The following is a 15,528-nucleotide window of genomic DNA, read 5'->3' on the forward strand; positions in this document are numbered from 1 at the left end:
ATAAGTATAAAATCCTTAAGAGAGGGTAACTCTCAATAATGGTATTTTTGGTGCTGTGAAGGGACATTTGTATTTTTATTTTCTGCTTGACAAAATAACGTTGTTTGAATATTTCTGCTATCAGATATAACACTTCTAAATAATTTTAAAATAAAGGTATTTAAATTTGAGGACAGAAATCCCAAAGGGAATACAGCTTGCCTACTTGTTAAAGAAGCCCTTCAGTCTGGGAGGATAAACAGGACACAGGAACGATTTCCAAGGAAAAAATCCTTAAGGGTTTGGTATGAATGCTTAGGAGGAGGAAAGGCCAAGGTCTGGGGATCTCCTGGGGTAGCAGATAAGATTAATTGGGACAGTGTTAAACACTCATGGGGTAAATGGAGTGGTTGAAATGGTGGTGGTGATGCTCTCAAAATGTTTTTTGCTCAGCCCCAGGAAAAAGTTCATCCAGACTATTGTAATCAAAGGTCATTAAAAGTGAACAACTGTGGAGAGATGATCTTGTCCCAGTTCCTTATGGTATAGTTCAAAATAAGCCCAAACATAGAAAGGAAATTTCTAAGGTCACAGAGCAGTAGTTGCAATCTACGTTCCTGATTTTCATTCACAAGAATTTTGCCCTTTAAGGGAAGCTTATTCTCTTTAACCTGGAAGTGTCTGGAAACCCAAGAGTATCAGGAAAGAGACATACTTCTTTGTTCTTTAGACTGTATTGGCAAGCACTGCCCCCAAAGGCAGGGAGGCTGATGACTTTGATGGACCAGTGGCATTATGGATGATCATTAGCAGATGCATCTTCTGTCCCTCTCCCCCATCTGTCAGTTCTACTCTCTGTCCTTCTAGGATCCTGTCCTAGCCAGAGGAAGGAAAAGAGGAGTATACAGACTACTTTACCTTATTATGCCTTCAGCAAAGCTTAAACTTTTTTTCCTTCTAATAAGGCTGGGGCCCAACTGTAACATCAAAGGTGTTAGTTATTATATGGCCACAGACTAATAGGAAGTGATTCTATAGTACGAATTTTATTCTCATCTCCCATTCATATTTATTCTTGATGGAGAATGAAAAGAAGAAATATTCATTCTTCTTTTCCTCCTCACTCCTCATCCTTCTTTTTCACCTCTCACTCACTCCTCACTCACTCCTCTTTTTCTCATCGACCGCATCAGCATTCCTGAGCCATCTAGCTTGATACTCCTAATTCTCTCATCCTTTCTCCTCTCCCATTCTCTTGTGTCCTTTCCATAATTTCTGCCTTTCCTTCTCACCTCTCTTGCTCACCTCCGATCCCATCCATCCCTAAGTCCTCGTATTATTTCTTCATTCCTCCACTCCCAATCCTGACCCATCTCCCTCTCTCATATCTTTTCCTTCCGTCTTCATCTCAGCCCTTCCCTCAAGTTCCTTGGCTTCAAGAAGACATCACAGAGAAGCCAGGCTCCAGGTGTAGCCATGGGACAGTTTCAGGAATGATAGGAGAGGGACAGTAGAATTGCCTGGACAAGGTTAGTAGCCTTCCAAGGGAGGCTGGAAAAAAGATACAAATTGGCAATGGATGTGCTGAAGCCTGGATAAACATCAAGACGTGGAAATTCTCTGGGACAGAGTTGTTCTGATGTACTAATAAAATGAATTTATAAAGAGGCATCACTCCCAAAGACTTCATTTATGGATATTTTCTGAACTAGGAGGTTTGGGAGAGAAAAGTAAGACTTTGGAGGAGAAGGTTATATTGGACATTCTACATTGAAAATGCTAAGGACCCGGTTGGAGTATAAATATTTATTCTTTCAAAGGCTTGATCATAAATATGAGCAAGGTAACTTATTCAACAGGAAAGAAAGACATGCAGGGGATGGAGGTGGAACTTTCCTTTTGTGACCTGAGGATATGTCATGTATGCACTAAAGTAGTTTTTATTTAGTGGGCTCTTTCCCTCTCTAGACCCTACCTGTCCCCTAAACATCCTATGGGATCCTTGTGTGGTAGTGAAGAAAAGGAACTGATTTTCTTGGAGGTGAAAGGCAAACAGTAAAATAGAATAATCCTTGGGATTGAGTCAGTGGTTTGAAACAGCTTTCTGCGTTCTGATCTAGAGAGAATGTCAAGTCCACACCAGAAGAAAATTTCACAGTGATATTCTCAGTAACGTAGGCTGTGATTACCCAACTAGCACTTCCCTGTAGGACATTGCTTCCCAGAACTCCTGGGCTTCCAAGGCTTCAAATCTACCTGGAAAGTGAGCATGATCAAAACAATGTGGCAACTTCACATGCAGACCCTGACTTTGTATCTCCCTGTCTTACTTGTTTGTCTTTGTAGCTCTTATCACTATGTGATATTCCATACAGGATGCTATTTATTTCATTTTTTTTTGTCCCTCCATTAGAGTGTGAGTTGACATGTGCAGAGACTTTTGTCTCTTTTTTCACCTGTGCCCTAGAAGCATGTCTGGATCATGAGGCAATTTAATAAATATTTATTGTATGAATAATTGAATGAATTATGGAGGGTTTCCTTATGGGACAAGCACATCACACAACTCTTCAGGCAACAGGAGAATAGTTACTGCCTTCACGGGAAATTTTCCTCAAATCAGAAAAGGAGGCACCCTATCACTTCTCAGGTCAGTGACTGCTTACCCACAAGTACCCTCCACAGGGCACCCTGGACATCAGGGTTTCTAAGACTGTAGATAAGTGGGTTCAGCATGGGGTTGATAACTGTGTTGAAAACACCAACCCCTTTATCCTTGTCTGAAGCCTCCTCTGAACCCAGACGCATGTAGTTAAAGATACCAGTCCCAAAGAAGAGGCAAACTACAGTGAGGTGGGAGCCACATGTGGAGAAGGCCTTCTTCTTGCCCTCCACTGAATGGATCTGTAGAACTGCCGCTGCCACGTGGATGTAGGAGGTGATGATGAGAACCACAGGTGCACCTGCCATTATGAAACCCACAGCAAAGAGCAGCAGCTCATTGAGTTGGGTGCTGGAGCAGGAGAGCTGGAAGAGCTGTGGGAGGTCACAATAGAAGTGATTGACCTCATTGGGACCACAGAAGTTGAGGGTAGTTAGGGCAATAGTGTGGGTCAGTGCATTGGTGAAGGCAAAAGCCCAGGACACAGCCACCAATATCAACTGGACCGCCTGGCTCATGTGGGTGCTATAGGTGAGCGGTTGGCAGATGGCCAGGAATCGGTCGTAGGCCATGGCTGTCAATAGGAAGCAATCCATCCCAGCAAGGAGGTGAAAGAAGAAGAGCTGTGTGAGGCAGGCTTCATAGGAAATTCTACGTTTCTGGGACAGGAGACGACTTAACATTGCAGGAACAGTGACAGTGATACATCCAACATCCAGAGCTGACAGGTTCCCCAGGAAGAAGTACATAGGGGTATGAAGTTTGGGCTCCACCAAGATGGCTGCCAGGATACTGAGGTTTCCCCCAACTGTGACCAGGTAGGCAATGAGGAAGAGTACAAAGACCACGGACTGCAACTTTTCTGTTTCCACTAGGCCCAATAGAATGAACTCAGTAACAGCTGTCCTGTTTCTCCTAGCTTCCAGATCCATGAGTCCCTGTAAGGAAATGTCACAAGAGTGGAGGTATCAGTCCATTCAATTTATTTAGTCAATATAATTGTTGTAACCTACCTATGTTCAAAGCCCCAGGGAAGTTCCCAGCTGTCCAGGTGATGATTTCCCCACTCCCCAAGCCACACGTCACTCACTGACCTCCTCAATCACCTCAGTGTCACTACTCTGCTTTCAGATGAGGTGTCCACTGCTACCACCACCTCATTACTCTCATCCTCTCTTAGTTTAAAGGGTCAGAATGCTTGGGAAATAAGATAAAGGCAGACTTTCTCTTGAATGTGGTGAGATTCAGATGGAATTTCTCCATTTTACTCTGAGGGATAAGCTCAAACCAATAAGCAGATTTAAAAATAGAAAAATTAATGATATTTCCAGTGAAACTAAAAAGGTTTTGAAAACATAACCTAGATTTCAAGGCCTCTAGAAATATTGAAGATTAAGCAAAGTTATAGCAAGAATCAGAGAAAAGATAATCATGATTGTGGGTATCAGACAGTCCAGCCAAGTAAATTTCTCCAAGGTGAGGGACATACTCTGAAGTATAAATTCAAAATCCCTTGGTCAATAAGTAGCTAGTGTTCCTGTTAATTAAGCCCTTACCCTAGACTTTGAGTAACAGATTAATTGAAAATTGTTTATTTTCTTTATAGTATCTACTACCTGCCTCTGAAATCAACATTGTAAGTATACCTTTAGGCTGGTTGCTGCAAGATGCAGTTAGTTTCCTCCATTGCGCAGTCACTTTCTACTTGTCCTTGACTCATGAGCAGTAGATTGACCAATAGCTCTAAGAAGAAGTCCTCAAAAGAAGCAGGTACATATGTGGAGGACAAGATTGAGATAAGTCTTTCAGATCTTGTAATAGGTTCCTGAGCAAAAAGTATCAATGTCTCTCTGTTGCCCATGGAATAAGCTGAGCTAGAGCTTCACTAAGAGTACTGTTATTCCCTTGTGTAGAACACACTAGAATCAGAGCAATTGGAGTTCGGTAACTCTAAGAAAAGGGGATGAGCATTGAGGACTTGAGCTCACATGGATGAAAAGTTGGATGTGGTAACTGTAAGATATCCTTAAAATGCTAAGATCACATGATTGGTGAATGGGGGCTAGTAGGGTCATGCTTAGGCCTGATCATCACTGATGAAATTGATAATAGATAAATTCTTTGCAAATTGACAAATCAATGGGTCAATAATGCTCTTTACATATATTATATTAAAGAACAATTAACTACTCTCCATTTTCCCTTTTGACACAAGCATTAGATTGTGATCCTGGGACTTTCTACCTCTTTGCTCATGCTGTTTTCTCTAACTGCAATGGCTTTGCTCCAATGCCACATGTCCAAGTATTTCAAGACTTGACTCAAATCCTGGCTGATGAAGGAATCCTTCCTAGAAACTTGCCCATCTCAAAAAGATCTCTGTCTCTCTCTCCTAAATTCCCACCATGCATAATTTCATGGAACTTATTACTGTTCACCTTCTAGCTAAGTCATTTCTCTATACAGCATATCTCCCCTACTTCTCTGTAAGTGACTTGAGGACAGGATACATGTTTGATTCAGTTTTCCACAGCAACACTTACCATAATACGTCACACATAGAAGGTACTCAATATTTCTTAAATAAACAAATGAATGGGAAAATGTTCACAGGAGTTGAGAAAAAGGGAGCTTCAGGATGAGCTAGAGTTGTCATGGAAGACTCTCTGGACATACTGGAGTTGGGCCAGACCTTTATGGAGTAGTATGACTTAGGGGAGGAGGCAGGCCAAGTGCGGAGTGCAAGTTTGCGGCAGGGGCTACTTCTTTCCTTGGTTTTGATGGGACTAGCAGGTAATGTATCAACCCACACACTGACCTATTTATTTTCATGTAAACCAGTCAAAAGAACAAGGCCCTTAGGAGGAGTACACCTTCCAGACAAGTGAGTTAGAGCCAGGGACAGAACAACAACACAACGACTACTGTCAACCCTCACATGGCCAGAGTTGCAGGTTGCTGAAAATCACTAGGATTCTGGGATGACCTCCAATCATCCAGAGACATCCAGTGTCTGATGGACATCACATCCATCATGAGGAGTCCTCCTGCAATACAGTCCTACTGAGTGTAGAGTTCTCCTGCTGAGCTATGACAGCCCCCTACTCTGGAACTCCATCCCATCCCTGCATGCTTCCAGTGATGAAAAGGGTCAACAAGACCTCTGACTGGAGTGAAAGTTCTACGATGCCTGATGAAGTGAGTCCTAGGCAGTGAACTGGACTCAGCGATTCCCTTCATACCCTCTTCTAAGAGTAACAGAGAGTGCACTTCCTCCAGGAAAGAGGGGCATGGGTAAAAGGGCCCAGAAAAAGAGCCAAGACTTCTGGGTTATCACCCAAGATCTTCCCCTAAAACATCTTCCCTCTTCAGGGGCATCAGCTGCACCATGTGTAAAGTCAGGTTTGAGCTGATGGCAACAGAGCCCTGTCTCTGTCTTGTAAGAGCAGAGGAAGGACCCCTGAGCATACTCACCTTGGCATGGACATAGAAGCCAGTGAGGTTTCTTCAGGAAAGGAGATGAGGAGTTATGCAGACCCAGTTATCCACCCATAAAGCAAGTAACGGGCTGTTAGAGGAAAAACAAGCTGATATCTTCTCTATCATAGAGCTATCTTCATTACAGTGTTATACCCTGGGAAGCCAGAAATTGGTCTACCCACATAACAGGCGTCAGCTAGAGAGAGAGACAAGTTTTTTGGAAACAACTTGAGCTCTCCATTAATATGGCAACAATGTCTTACATTTTCTGGTATTTAGACTTTCTAAAGAAAGGCTTTACCTCTAGCCCTGGTTTTATAGCAAGTAGTGATATAAATTCCACTGAATGGTGGGGTCCCTGAGGTCTACGGCCTTGTCCATATCCTCAAAGTCACCAAGGAAGCCAGGGATGTAATTGAGACTAGATATAGGTTTCCTAAAGGAGCAGTTTTCTTTCCCAGATGTTAGCCCTAAGCATGGGCTTTGAGCAGAAACAAGCTAATTTCCAGACTTGCCTTGGACCTGGGGATGAGGAGGAGGCACCAGAAGAGAGGCAAGAGGGAGAAGCTTTCCTCAAACCCAGTTTCCTAATGAGTCCTCAGGAATGTGGTGCTTTCCCCCCAGGGCCTTGTTAGTGGGGCCACTGGGACTGTGTCTTGGGGTTTCTATAATGATTCTTGTAGTGGTGGTAGAAGACTTTATTGAGCCAGAAGGACTCCTGGGAAGCTGCCTAGCAATATGATTGTCAAGGCCAGACCCTTAGAAGATGAAAGCCCTGGTGAAGGTCACAGGTTAATAAAAAGAAGATGTGGGAAGGTTGAGTAGTGCACTCCTCTGACTCTTACACCCACCAATGATTGCACATCCAACACCCCGTCCCCAGGAAAGACTATTCTCTCTCTTCCCACCAATAAGCCTAGTAGGAAAAGCACTGTAGACAGACCTGATCTTCTGTCTTCTATTAGTCGTTTGACTTTGGGCAAACTGCTGCACCCTTTTGGGCCTCAGTGTCCCATCTGTGAAATGAACATATCCTCTGCCACAGAGCATTGCTGTGGGGATTATTGATGAAGTAAGATTCACTAAGCTGCTAGTAGAGTTTCAACAATGTACAACATATCAGTTGATAACATTTAGGCGTGCTTGTTACATACATGGTAATGTACTAAGACCTTTACAAGCCTGGAATCCCCATCAGTCCTTGCAAGAATCCTATGAAGTAGATGGTAGCAGACATGGCCGATGTTCTGACTCACATCTTGCTCAACCTTTCTACTGATTTCAGTCATGACTGGATTAGACAATTCCCTGCAGGATTTTGTTCATTGAAAGCTGACGGTGTAGCCACTTCCTTGGGATCCTCTGAGGTCGTGACCAACGTGGGGCTCATTAGGTCTGAGCACATGTGGAGCTCAGAGTGCTGAGGGTAACTTGACAGCAGGAGATAGAAACCAATGGATAAATGCCCCACCATCTCTTCAGACAATTCTGGGAGTCATTCTATATGCCCTCGCATAATCAAGTCTCTGCTTTCCATAGTGGGGAATTTGGTAATGACCCCTCCCCAGGGATACTTCTTCCTTCTTTGTCTCACTCTCTTCATAACTTTGGTCTTGCTCCCTGGGACCACCTCATGAATAAATTACCTCTTACTCCCTGAGATGACTTCCAAATTAAACCTCCTACACACAACCTGTCTCAGGCTCTCCTTTGACAGGAACCCAACTAAGACAGCTGGTGCTGGGAATGGCCCTAGGAAACATATCTTCCAGATGAAATTCTGGTACTGGACCACTCACAACTGATGGGGTAAGTAGGGTTGGTGATAACCCCCAGAATAATTACTAAGACTCACTTGTGGTAGATTGGGAGGAGGTGTGGGTAGAAGGAGAAATACTGGGTTATACGTGAGCTCTAGCACATTAAAATTGTGAGAATCATGGTAATTATAAGAATTGTGGAGTTTCAAGACTAAAGGATGGCTTTTGTTAACTTTCTTGGAAGCCTTGAAGAAACAAAATGCTGAACCCAGGTTAGCCAACTATAAATTCAGGGTATGTTGTGAAAGCCAGAAAATTTCCAAGGCAACATTTTATGAGACATTAATCTTCTGCAGCTACAAGGCAGACGATGCTGAAAATCAGGCCTAGGACCTAATTGTGAGGGTGGCTGAACTACAAGGGAGGCTGCATGTGTAGCTTAGTTGGTTCCCCTATGCTAAATCCAGGGCACTGGACAGAAGGAGTAAGACCTTGAGTCCTGGGATGGGGATGTTTGAGAGGCTGACCATGAGAATTTTGAACCCCAGTCTCTCCCGAAACCATTTAGCTGGAAAAGCAACACTACCCCCTTGCTTGAGGAGATCCATCTCCTTTTAGCTGAAGACCATGCAAAGACCTCATAGGAAGCAGATGCCTCATAAGATGGTTCTTGTTTTCCTCAAGAATTTCCCCCTCTTCTCCTGAGTGCCTCCAGAATAACTAGAGTTAGGTCTCAGCAGATTCTGAGAAAGGAAATCCCATCTATGATCCAAGAGGAAATACTTTTCTCACTGAGAAGAATTCCTATTCCTGGCTATGGTGCACTGAATGACGACCCCCAAAGATACCAGGATCCTAATCCCTGAAATCAACTTTATGTGGTAAAAAAAGACTTTGTATATGTGATTGTCAGGCGTCTTCACTGAGACTATCCTGGATTATCCAACGGGGCCCTAAACGTAATCACAAGAGTTTTCATAAGAGATTGAGGGATTTTTCGTTACAGAAGAGAAGAGAGCAATGTGACTACGGAAGCAAAGATTTGAGAGATGTGGCCACAAGCCAGGGAATGCCAGCAGCCACTAGAAGCTGGAGGAGACAAGGAATGGATCCTCCCTGGAGCCTCCACAAAGAGCTTTCCCTGCTGACATCTTGAAGTTAGCCCTGGAGGACTCATTTTGGACTTTTGGCCTCTAAAACCATGAGAGAATAAATTTCTGTTATTTCAGTCACTAAGTTTGTGGTAAATTGTTACAGCAGCAATAGGAAACTAATACACTGGCCAATATATCTTGGCAGGAACTGGAAGCTCCTTCAGTTCATGGAGGAGAAATGTGGGCGTGGATCATGAGGACCAAAGGAGTCGAGTAGAATGGAAGTCTGAATAGGGAGAGTTAATTGACATGGGAGCTCTTTTCACAAGTCAGGATTTAACATCCTGGCAAAGATGCCTAGAGCTGGTCCCAAGAAACTGCTGAGATGTCTTAATGAAGCTGGATATCGGTTATAGGTCTTTTCAAGATCCACAGTCAGACAAGTTTGGCAGGCCTACCTCTGGAAGCATGTCTTCCTCCAGGTCCCTAGGTGGACAGAATTGTTCCTAGCCCATGGCTTCATCACATAGGAGCCAGGTTTCAGGGCCACTTCAAGATTGGCAGTTAGACAGAGGTAAGTGGGTCTACCTCTGGAGGCACAGAAGAATGCGTCTTCTGGCAGTCTTTGGACAAGCAGGTGTGTCCCTGGCCCATGACTTCAAGGTGCTGGAGCCAAGTTATAGGGCTGTTTCAGTGTCTGCAGTTGGACTGAGATTGGAGGGCCTGTTTCAGGGTCAAGGATGGGCATGCCTCCTGCATTGTCCCTAGGCAGGCAGGACTTGAGCTAAGAGGGGTTGGAGCTGGTCACAGGCCATATCAGCACCCACAGTCAGGGTCAAGGTTAACAGATCTGTTAACCGGGGCATGGGCAGGTATGACTCCTGCTGGGAGATGCCATCTCCCTCGGCAGATATTGCTGGCGACAGAACCAAGGCAAAACATGGCTGCAGCTAAGTCCATGGTGGAACATGGCTGTTTCCAGGTCTGTAGCCATGACTAGTGTCAGCAAGTCTACCACTTGGGCACAGGCCTGCCTTCTCCAAACAGCCCTCCTTGGTCTCGGGCTCCACTAGGGTCTCACAATCTCCTACCTAGATGACAAAGTTCCCACAAAGGCACTTTCTGTCCAAATTATTGTTGCTGAGGGAAAATATGAGTGGAGGAGCTCCTCTTCTGCCATCTTGCTGACCACTATAACATTATGTATACAATGTCACATACACTATATATGTAATCAAGCTTACATTTTATGGTGTTGGGGCAATTTTTATCAACTAGGGAAAAAGTTACATACACAAAAATAAATTCTTTATATATTAACTATTTGACTTAAAAAGAAATGTAAAAGTACTAGAAAAATATCACTGACAAATATTTATAGAGCATTTAGACAGAAACATCATTTTTTAAAAGCACGACATAAAACAGAGTAGGCAAACCTTATAAAAATGTCAAACTTAATTTGGGCAAGAGAGACCCTAAACAAGGTTAAAGATGAATGGGAAAATAAAAAATATATTTGCAGCATACATGGCAAATAGATACTATCCAAAGACATGCAGTTTCCAGCAGCCATTAAGATAAAGATAGACTACCCCTTAAGAGGCAAAACATGAACAGGCGATTTTGAAAGAATAAATACAAATAGTAAATAAATATATAAAAGTATATATCCAACCACAGTTATACAAAGTACTTCAAATTTAAAAATAATGCAATATTTAATCTAATTATCAAAGATAAAAAGTTCTATTTATAACACCCAGTGAAGTCAACAAGTGAGGTAACAAACATCCACATAACCTGCTAATCAAGCTGTAAAATAGTTCACATTTTTTGGCAAATAGAAGGGCAGAATATTTACCTGCTTTTAACTCTGCATTTCCTTACTATGGGTGCATAGACACACACACACACACACAAATTACCATTATGAATTTAACCGGTGAAAATAATTTCAGAAATATGGAAAGATATATGAATAAGAATATTAATCCCAGTATTATTAGCAATTGCAATAAAAAAGGCAATAACTTGATACAGGTAAATACAGGTTTGGTTAAATAAATTGTAGTTTATACATAAAATGGAATATTATTCAGCGTTTAAAATGGATAAGATAGGTTTGTTGGTTGACATGCAAAGAATTATACCATGTAATGTGGAGAGGGAAAAAGCAGATTACAAAATGATATGTTGCTTTGAACATACATGTGTTTGTGTCCATTTGTCTGAAAAGCTAAATACCAGCAATTACTGATAGTTACTTTTTAAAAATAGGATTATCGTGGGAATGGTATAAAAGGGCAAAGATGACATTCTGTATTGTTTGAAATTTTAGAACATGATATACTACATACATGACAACATTTTTAAGTAGCAAAGAAATTTTCAGTCTGGTCTGAAAAAGAAGAGACAAATTCCAAAGAAAGAGGAATCGAGTCGTTAAAGAAACCCTATGATTCTGAGGTTTGTCTGGTGACTACAAAGGGATCAGAAAGAGCCATCTTCTCCCTGTGTTTTGACAGTAAAGGCAGACAGGATCCAACAGGTAGGCAGTAAGCTAGAATGTTGGGTGGTTAGTCACAAATTTGATGACATCTTAGAGATGTAGGTGGATAAAATACCCAGTGCTCCTTTTCTCCTCTTTCCCCATCTGGTAAACCATTTCCCTGACATTCTAGGAGCACTTTCTGTTTACAGAAACAGACAATGAGTCAGCTGTACATTCTTTAGCACTTTTAGCAAAACTTAAAATAATATTTTAGAGATGATGGGCTACCACCGTGGCATCAGGGCTGCCAGAACTGGTTATGGCTGCACCATGTAAAATAGGAAACCCACATCTCTCATCTCTGGTCCACTAATTTTACTACCCCACTTCCGCCCTCTGATGTTTTTAACAGTCTCAAGGTGTAGTATCCACTTCCTCCATTCTTTCTCATCGCCTACTCTATCTCTTTACTCATGGCCATCTCCAGTACTTCTATCCTTCCTTCTCAGCCTGTTTTGATTGCAATTCTATCCTGTTTCTCCCTATTCCTCATCTTCATTTTTTCCACAAACTGTCCACCTCCAGTCTTGTTTTGCTTCCCTCTTTCAAGTCCTTTCTCTTCATCTCTATCTTACCCTATCCTGTGAATCCTTCACCCCGACAAAATATCATGGAGAAGCCAAGCCACACATGCAGGACAAAGGGAAATTTAAGGGAAATTATTTGGGGACACCAGTGGAACAGTAGGAAGCCAGGAATGGGCAATTCATCCTAAAATGGAACCTAGAAGGAAAATCAGCTAAATCATGACTGGACTAAAGGCTGGTAAGCAGAAAACAAGATGAGATAATGTTCTAGGTTAAAGACACACTCTCCTACCAATAAAGGAAATTTAGCATGAGGCATTACCATATGACTTGTATTGGCAGATATGGATTGTCTCAGCTAGCAGGTTTGGGGACTGAGATTGAGAATTAAGAGGAGAATTTCATACTTAGTATTTGGGGTTTTGTTTTAATGTTTGAATAACACACAAATTATAAATGCTTATCTTTTCAAAAGATTTGAAACATATGAGGAAGGATAGGTGAGGAAAATTCATTTTTGTCACATAAGATATACCATATGTGTTAACACGTATGGTTTTAAAATTAAAAACAGGTCTATGAGCACACAGGGATCATGCTCTCGAGTGACTAGAGAATATATGACCATACAGCTTCCCCTCTGTCCCCTCCAGATCCAATGGGATCTTTGTGTGATAGGAAAGAAATGAGCTGCTTTTCTTAGTTTGTAGAAGGCTAATGGCAAAAATAAAATAATCCTGTTCTTTAGGCCTATGTTTATAAACAGACCAACCATACCTGAAGTTGAGGGAATCATATCACAACCTGGGATGAGCAGGATAGTGTTTGCTGGGATATTTTTGGGAACCCAGGCTATAACCAACCAAAGAGTTACTTCCTGTGGGACATGAACCTTTAAGCATTCAAGGCTTCTTTCACTTCTTCCCAGAAAAGGGAGCACACAGTGACTGAAGTTATAACTTGTCAAGGTGGTTGGCCTAGCAGAATCTACACATCCATTGCCTATAATTGGGCAGGGCTTCTTTGGTAAACAATAACTACTACTCCCTACAAAAACTCATACTCAGGGAGATAGAAGCAGTTCCAGACCATCTGTCCTAGCTCTGGCCCCAGAGGATTTCTCCGTTAGTCCAAAAAAAGAAAAGGAGAAAGTGACACTGGAGACCTTGTCAAGCCAGTGACCACCTGCCCCTGAGCACCTGCCATAGGGCACCCTGCACATCAGGGTTCCTAAGGCTGTAGATGATTGGATTCAGCATGGGGTTGATGACAGTGTTAAAAATTCCAAAAGCTTTATCTTTGTCTGAAAGCTTGGCTGAACCTAGTTGCATGTAGTTAAAGATACCTGAACCATAGAATATGGCCACCACACTGAGATGGGAGCCACATGTGGAGAAGGCTTTCTTCCTGCCCTCTACTGAGCGGATTCGTAGAACTGCAGCTGCCACATGAGCATACGAGGTGACAACAAGAGCCAAGGGGGTACCTGCCATTATGAAACCCACAGCAAAGAGCAGCGGCTCGTTGAGTTGAGTGCTGGAGCAAGAGAGCTGGAAGAGCTGTGGAAGGTCACAGTAGAAGTGATTGATCACACTGGGACCACAGAAGTTGAGTGTGGATACGGCTACAGTGTGAGTCAGTGCATTGGTGAAGGCACAAGCCCAGGATACAGCCACCAACATCCTCTGGACCGTCTGGCTCATGCGGGTGCTGTAGGTGAGGGGCCGGCAGATGGCCAGGAATCGATCATAGGCCATGGCTGTCAACAGGAAGCAGTCCACCCCAACCAGGAGATGGAAGAAGAAGAGCTGTGTGAGGCAGGCTTCATAGGGAATTGTACGCTTGTGGGACAAGAGACGACCCAACATCGCAGGAACAGTGACAGTAATACATCCAACATCCAGAGCTGACAGGTTCCCCAGGAAGAAGTACATGGGGGTGTGGAGTTTGGACTCCACCAAGATGGCTGCCAGGATGCTGAGGTTGCTCCCGATTGTGACCAGGTAGGCAAAGAGGAAGAGTATAAAGACCACAGACTGCAGTTTTTCATTTTCCAACAGCCCCAGTAGAATGAACTCAGTCACAGCTATCCTGTTGGTCCCAGCTCCTTGATCCATAAGTCCCTGTAAGGAAATATCCCAAGGAGGAGGTATCAGTTCACTCAGTTTATCTATTCAACAGAAATGTTGTAAACCACTTATGTTCAAAGCCCCAGGGAAGTTCCCAGCTTTCCTGGTAATGATTTTCCCACTCCCCAGACCACACACCACTCACTGTGGTGACCTCATCCACCACCTCAGTGCCTTTACCCTTTTCTCCATTGAGATGCCCAATGCCACCACCATCTTGTCCCTCCTATCCTCTCCTGGATAAAGGGGTCAGAATGCTTGAGAAAATAAACTAATGTGAAAGCAGACTTCCTATTTGAATGTAGTGAGATTAGATGGAATTTCCCCATTTTACTCTGAGGGATCAGCCCAAACAAATAAGCAGATTTCAAAATAGAAAAATATTTCCAGAGAAACTAGAAAGCATTTGAAAACAACTTAGGTTTCAAGGCTTCTAAAAATCTTGAAGGTCAAGCAAAGGTATGGCAAGAATCAGAGAGAAGATACCCATCATTGTGGATATCGGATAGTCCAGCCAAGTACATTTCTCCAAGGTGAGGGCCATACTCAGAAGTATCAATTCAAAATCTCTTGGTCAGTACATAGCTAGTGTTCTTCTTGGTAACTAATCCTTACATAGGCTTTGAATAACAGCTTAATTTAAAATTATTCACTCTTCTTATAGTATCCGCTATCCACTTGTGAAATCAACATTGTAAACATACCTGTGGGTTGGGTGCTGCTAAGTACAATTAGTTTTCTGCATTGTACAACCACTGTCCTTCCACTTATCCTTGACTTGGGAGGGGTATACTGACCCACAGCTCCAAGGAAAGGTCTGCAGATGAAGCAGGCACATACATAGAGCCCGGCTGGGCTAGATATTTCAGATCTTGTAATAAGTTCCTGATCAAAAAGTATCCATTTCTCTCTATGGCCTGTGGAATTAGCTGCGCTAGAGCTTCACTAAGTGTACTGTTATTCCCCTGCATAGACTACACTGGAATCAGAGGATGGGAAGCAGTCTGAGTCTGGTCACTCTAAGAGAAGGGGAAGAATGATGAGGGCCTGAGCTCACATGGATGAAGTTAGATGCGACGATCTCTAAGATAGCCTTAAAAATTTAAGATCGTGGGATTGGTGAGATGAGGGGGATCATCCTCAGGTTTGATCATCATTGATGAAATTGATAATTGATAAATTCTTTGCAAATTGGCAAATCAATGGATGGATAATGCTCTTCACATATGTGATATTAAAGAACAATAACTACTCTCCATTTTCCCTTTTGGGTCCATTTTAACCCAAGCATTAGATTGTGACCCTGGGATCATCTACCTCTTTGCTCATACTGTTTTCTCTAT

At 42.8% G+C, this 15,528-nt stretch overlaps 2 protein-coding genes and 1 long non-coding RNA gene across 3 annotated transcripts; 1 reads left to right on the plus strand and 2 right to left on the minus strand.

Moving 5' to 3' along the window:
• Window positions 1-2,625: 2,625 nt before the first annotated feature.
• On the minus strand, window positions 2,626-3,573 carry OR3A2 (olfactory receptor family 3 subfamily A member 2). The gene has a single exon (NM_001391647.1). The coding sequence runs from the start codon at window positions 3,571-3,573 to the stop codon at window positions 2,626-2,628; it is 948 nt and encodes a 315-aa protein (NP_001378576.1).
• On the plus strand, window positions 3,073-9,113 carry LOC138916357 (uncharacterized). Its single transcript, XR_011423562.1, has 4 exons — window positions 3,073-3,172; window positions 4,248-4,277; window positions 7,839-7,930; window positions 8,888-9,113. It is a non-coding gene; the product is annotated as an uncharacterized lncRNA (long non-coding RNA).
• Window positions 9,114-13,225: 4,112 nt separating this feature from the next.
• OR3A1 (olfactory receptor family 3 subfamily A member 1) lies at window positions 13,226-14,173 on the minus strand. Its single transcript, NM_001391648.1, has one exon. It carries the CDS (start codon window positions 14,171-14,173, stop codon window positions 13,226-13,228), a length of 948 nt encoding a protein of 315 aa, NP_001378577.1.
• Window positions 14,174-15,528: the final 1,355 nt, after the last annotated feature.

Source organism: Equus caballus, chromosome 11 (assembly GCF_041296265.1).
Source record: "Equus caballus isolate H_3958 breed thoroughbred chromosome 11, TB-T2T, whole genome shotgun sequence".
Lineage (NCBI taxonomy): Eukaryota > Metazoa > Chordata > Mammalia > Perissodactyla > Equidae > Equus > Equus caballus.

Bases quoted from the DNA above. Each gene is read 5' to 3' on its own strand.
- OR3A1 (NM_001391648.1), bottom strand. From the start codon at position 14,173: ATGGATCAAGGAGCTGGGACCAACAGGATAGCTGTGACTGAGTTCATT.
- OR3A2 (NM_001391647.1), bottom strand. From the start codon at position 3,573: ATGGATCTGGAAGCTAGGAGAAACAGGACAGCTGTTACTGAGTTCATT.